This window comes from Oncorhynchus mykiss, chromosome 11 (assembly GCF_057628025.1).
Source record: "Oncorhynchus mykiss isolate SJ-2025 chromosome 11, ASM5762802v1, whole genome shotgun sequence".
Lineage (NCBI taxonomy): Eukaryota > Metazoa > Chordata > Actinopteri > Salmoniformes > Salmonidae > Oncorhynchus > Oncorhynchus mykiss.
Genome location: NC_143032.1, coordinates 78,014,519 through 78,020,681, shown reverse-complemented (window position 1 = coordinate 78,020,681; position 6,163 = coordinate 78,014,519). Strand labels below are relative to the sequence as shown.

General features: G+C 42.9%; 1 protein-coding gene across 1 annotated transcript; it reads right to left on the bottom strand.

The window, feature by feature from the left end:
* Positions 1 to 2,752: 2,752 nt before the first annotated feature.
* On the bottom strand, positions 2,753 to 6,074 carry LOC110536397 (transcriptional regulator protein Pur-beta). The gene has a single exon (XM_021622160.3). The coding sequence runs from the start codon at positions 6,037 to 6,039 to the stop codon at positions 5,107 to 5,109; it is 933 nt and encodes a 310-aa protein (XP_021477835.1). The 5' UTR covers positions 6,040 to 6,074; the 3' UTR covers positions 2,753 to 5,106.
* Positions 6,075 to 6,163: the final 89 nt, after the last annotated feature.

Below are 6,163 nucleotides of genomic sequence, written 5' to 3'. Positions count from 1 at the left end.
TACCGTTTTTGGGGGGGATGCATGCCAGCAAAGCCACTACACAACACAACACTAAACAGTACATTAGTTGCACTATAACGGGGACAAACGGTGCCGACAAACTGTTAGGGCCTACATATAGCTGTCTCAACAGCAGGGTCCCAACAGCAGTCCAAACACCTGGCTATCAGTGGAGCCATGTCTGGCAGCGAAACAGTTCATTCAGCCTCATTTACTGCCTTTAAAAAAAACAGAGCTTATTCGGCTGATTTGCTTAAACAAATGTGGTTTCTACTGAAAATTGAGATGTACAGTGGGGCAACAAAGTATTTAGTCAGCCACCAATTGTGCAAGTTCTCCCACTTAAAAAGATGAGAGGCCTGTAATTTTCATCATTGGTACACTTCAACTATGACAGACAAAATGACAAGAAAAATCCAGAAAATCACATTGTAGGATTTTTAATGAATTTATTTGCAAATTATGGTGGAAAATAAGTATTTGGTCACCTACAAACAAGCAAGATTTCTGGCTCTCACAGACCTGTAACAACTTCTTTAAGAGGCTCCTCTGTCCTCCACTCGTTACCTGTATTAATGGCACCTGTTTGAACTTGTTATCAGTATAAAAGACACCTGTCCACAACCTCAAATAGTCACACTCCAAACTCCACTATGGCCAAGACCAAAGAGCTGTCAAAGGACACCAGAAACAAAATTGTAGACCTGCACCAGGCTGGGAAGACTGAATCTGCAATAGGTAAGCAGCTTGGTTTGAAGAAATCAACTGTGGGAGCAATTATTAGGAAATGGAAGACATACAAGACCATTGATAATCTCCCTCGATCTGGGGCTCCACACAAGATCTCACCCCGTGGGGGCAAAATTATCACGAGAACGGTGATCAAAAATACCAGAATCACACGGGGGGGACCTAGTGAATGACCTGCAGAGAGCTAGGACCAAAGTAACAAAGCCTACCATCAGTAACACACTGCGCCGCCAGGGACTCAAATCCTGCAGTGTCAGATGAAACCAAAATATATATTTTTGGTAAAAACTCAACTCGTTGTGTTTGGAGGACAAAGACCCTTAGATTTGGCGGTGAAGTAGTGTCCCCGTGAGTGACAGAACACTGAGCCAATCACGGTGCAACTAAAGAACATTACTAACCCCTATGTTCCATGCCCCACCACCACCACAGAAAGCACTGAGCTAGGCTGAAACACCTGCATTTTGGAGCTGCCTTACTCAAGAAAGCAAAAAAGAGACCATGTTTGTATGCGGCTTTATTAACTCAATGATTATTATTATTATTAAATTTTACTTTGTTTGCAAACTGATATGTGACACGTATTTAATGCCAAAATAACATGAAAACAGGCAACCCCCCCCCCCCCCCCCACAAAAACCCCAATGTGGGGCTCAAACAGGTTGGGCTCAGCTCCACCTGCCCTGAATGAAGGGTCGCCACTCCCTCTCTGGGGCATGGTTCTCAAACAGCCTCTAGATCCTACCCCTTAGACTAAGGCATAGCTGCTGTAGATCTACCAGGATCAGGTGTAAGCAGTGTTGAATATTCCACCTATCAGAAGGCAAGATGGGTCTACAGCCACGCTGTTTACACCTATCCAATTATTTTAGATCTAATTCAAGTGCATAGTGTTGTTTCTGAACAGGGATTAATTATCATCACAACATATCATACCTACTCAACAAATTGGATGCAGTCTATCACAGTGCAATCCGTTTTGTCACCAAAGCCCCATATACTACCCACCATTGCGACCTGTACGCTCTCGTTGGCTGGCCCTCGCTTCATACTCGTCGCCAAACCCACTGGCTCCATGTCATCTACAAGACCCTGCTAGGTAAAGTCCCCCCTTATCTCAGCTCGCTGGTCACCATAGCATCTCCCACCTGTAGCACACGCTCCAGCAGGTATATCTCTCTAGTCACCCCCAAAACCAATTATTTATTTGGCCGCCTTTCCTTCCAGTTCTCTGCTGCCAATGACTGGAACGAACTACAAAAATCTCTGAAATTGGAAACACTTATCTCCCTCACTAGCTTTAAGCACCAACTGTCAGACAGCTCACAGATTACTGCACCTGTACATAGCCCACTTATAATTTAGCCCAAACAACTACCTCTTTCCCTACTGTATTTATTTTGCTCCTTTGCACCCCATGATTTTTATTTCTACTTTGCACATTCTTCCACTGCAAATCTACCATTCCAGTGTTTTACTTGCTATATTGTATTTACTTTGCCACCATGGCCTTTTTTTGCCTTTACCTCCCTAATCTCATCTCACTTGCTCACATCGTATATAGACTTGTTTATACTGTATTATTGACTGTATGTTTGTTTTACTCCATGTGTAACTCTGTGTCGTTGTATCTGTCGAACTGCTTTGCTTTATCTTGGCCAGGTCGCAATTGTAAATGAGAACTTGTTCTCAACTTGCCTACCTGGTTAAATAAAAAAAATCATACTGTGGTCATATTGTCAATCTTATCTACTACCTTGAAACACATTCATATAATGTGAGTGTACCCTTTAAGGTTGAGTGGATTGTTCCTCCCGAGTCCCTAGTTTCATCGCTTGAATTCTGTTCTGTTAGATTCCTTCACCTGTTGCTGAATAAGACCTCCCTAACCTCATTTTCTTACCACAGCAAATCTGTCATATTACTTATATTAAAGAAACAACATAGCCCACAACGAGTCCATGAATCTGATTTGTTGGATGTAGAAAAGACAAACTCATCGTCCTCAGCAAATTACTTTTTTATTTACCGTTGAAAGGAACTTGGTAGAATATTACAGCAGAACTCACGAGGGAAACAGCTGCCATTTCATGTAACACAATACAGGAATTAGGTTGTAGTTAAAACTCGTGTATATATATATATAATATTTTTTATATCAGTAGAAAAAAAACTATTGCTCCCAGATGTTGTTTGTATGACACATTCTCTCCTGCTATGCTGAAGGGTAAAGTAACACCAATAGGAGAAGGTTTACACACACAAAAGGAAATGTGATTGTTGTTGTTCAGGATGATGTCATTTCCTGAATAAGGTTACAGAGGCCATTACTTTTTGTATGTATGTTGACCAGAATTAAACTTTTGATCGTTGTCAAAAAATGTTTTATAAATACCAACATACAGCAATCAGAAAAATGCAAAATAAAGGAGCAGGCATGCTAAAAAAAAATGTTATACTTAGAGGACCAACCACTGAAATAAGAAGCCTGGATGGTATTCAGTCACATCTTATTGTCAACTGAAAGAGTACCAACTTGAGAGAAAATTGAGAACTGATGGATGAGAGAAGGGGGGGAAAGGAGCTTGATGGATATTATTTTTGTCCGATGGACTGGATGTGAGAGGACAGATGAGACAGACTACTTGAATGGGACTGGATCTACGTGTATTGTGTACAATTTTTAAAAAAAGTATGGGTTTGTTAATGTCATCACTTCCATATCCTTTTCTATGTTCTTCATTTTTCATTCAGGGAATACAATAAAACGTTAGAAATCTCCCCGGATGATTGCATCCAAGTGTTAGTGTTTTAAATAGCTTATACCAGTTTAGTTTAGGCAGTAATACTCAATACATTTTACATATAGGCATCATCTAATAGACATATTTCTATATATTTCTTTTGAAAAATAATTTAAGACAGGAATTAAGTCTAGCCTTGGACTAAAACTGTATTTCAATGGAAATTTTGCATTGAGCATAATTTTCAGGCCAGGACTAAGTTTAGTCTGTGTCCGGGAAACCACCCCTAAAAACAATGACCAGTGCCAGTCATCCTAGCTTAAGCCATCTTCATTCGGAGTCACCAAGTTCTAACAGGTTGCTGGATTTGACATTCAAGACTCCCTCCCATCCTTGTGGTTGACGATACAGGGCAGACACAGGTCATTGTCCTAGTAAAATGTCCATAGATAGATCATGTTCATCCCTACAGGCACACAGGCCAAAAGACAGAAGATCATAGAACCAGTATAACAACTATCTACTATGGGAGCTGAGCGGCATTAAGAGTCTAAATGAGGGTGAGGGAATCCCCTGCTTTTCAATTCATGACACACTGCATGCAGCCACTTGTGGTCACGATGACTCCCCAACCAACCAATGGGTGTGTTTCCTTTTTCTTCTTCTTCTGTTACTAGGGCCTGTGTGTCTGATGCTGGTCTAGTGGTTGTCTTGCTTAGCCTGGTCCCAGGAGTTGGTAAGACTGAACAAACAGATCTGAGACCAGGCTATTTTCTCTCCCTGTTCTGTCTATGCCCAATTCTGTGTCCTACTTAGAACAATGATTCAGATTATTCCAAAACAATACAGTTGTTCTCTTGACTGTAAAAGCCACTTTAAAGACAGAGCACACAGCAGTGCATTAGATAAGCTGAGTTTCACATCTCTTTGCTCAGAAACACCACATTTTCACTTTTATTTGTTACTATATACCGCACATAGTTCTGGTCCAAGTAAGTTGTTTAGAGTTAAAAATAGATATTCTACCGGTAAAACATTGTGAAACTGGATTTGCTGGGCTAGCAACATGAGTGGGGTTACTTTTTACATGGACAATCTTTTATTTTTTTTAATCAATAGAAAATCTCATATGATCCAACTAGTAATAGCTAGCACAAATGACCTGGTACCACCAGGGCCGATTTAAAACCCTGATGATAAATGAGTTCACTGAGGTGAGCAATTGTTTTTGATTGATTTACTAACAATTTGTTTATGATGACTGTGATGTTTTAATGTTATGTATTTGTTATTGTATCTTTTCTTTCCATCTTGTAGTTTAAATCTATTATTTTATGTCCTCAGGGCACCATTGAAAATGAGACCCTGGTCGCAAATTGGGCTCCTCTGATTAAATAAAACTTAATAAAAAAAAACATGAACCTAACCTTTAGAACGCATTTATCTTATATAGACAGTATTTCCAGGTCAAATATACTTTTTGTACTCCACTTTTTTTTTTTTTTTTTGCATTTAGGTTCGATTCATACGTCATGCACAAAATAGGTCTTCTTCTATTCAAGCTTTGCATCACTTTGTCAGACAGCTTGATCAGATTGCACAGCCGGCTTGATCAATCGTCGTCCACCTCGTCTCCCTCCGACTCTTCTCCTCCTGCAACTCCTCCTCCTGGTCTCCTTTCAAACATTTTATCCTTCGGTCTCTCCTGTATCTCTTTCATCTCTTCGGCATAACGGGAGAATGCGCCTCCAAACTTGCCCCACGCTTTGAACGGGATAGTGATCGAGTTTCTATAGCTGGGTTTGACTTCGCTCACCCTCATGAAAACTCCGTATTTGTTGGACCCGACGTCGAAGAAGAACCGTTTGGAGTCCACCATGATAGAGGTGCCCTCCGGAAGCTCGCTGTAGCCCCCTGCTCCTCCGCCACCGGCGAGTTCCTCGTCATCTCCTCCGTAGTCGTCTATATGTTTGGCTAGGGCGTCACGGAACTCTATTAACCCTTGGGCCGGGAGGGCGATGGTTTGTCCGGACTGCATTCCACCAGGGACTCCGCCACTTCCTACTCCGAACCCGGGGCCTCGGTTGAGGGTCTGCCTGATGCGGAGGAACCTCCCCCGCTGGTTCTCTTTCAGATCGAGGTAGTATTTTCGGTTTTCTCGAACCAGGAACTCACTCTTCAAGGCCCGCCTAGGCCCACTGTCATCCCCACCGGATGACTGAGCGATCTGCTCGGGACTGCTAGGCCCAAGTTGGGCGTAGTGCTCTATAAAATCCCCCAGGTAGTCACGGAACTCGGCGGCAACTGACATGGAAAGGGTCAGACGACTTTTCGAGCCCCCGGCGCCGACCTCGGCGATTTTGATGAATCTGCCCTTCGCATTCTGCTTTACATCCAGGTAGAAGCGTTTGTTCTGGATGTCCAGTCGCTTTGAGGCCAGCTCCTGGGTCTCCTGGTCCCGCTGGTAGTGCTGAAACCCGCCGCTTCCACCCCCTACGCCACCACTGCTGCCACCGCGCTCACTCCCACTGTCCCCGTCGGCCATCTTCGCCACCAGCAGCCAGATTCTCTCCTTCCTAGGTTCTGTTCCCCGCCCCCCGCGCGTTTAACCAATTCGCAGAGTAACATACCGTTGAATACTGCGTTCTGATAGGCCAATTGCCTGCCAA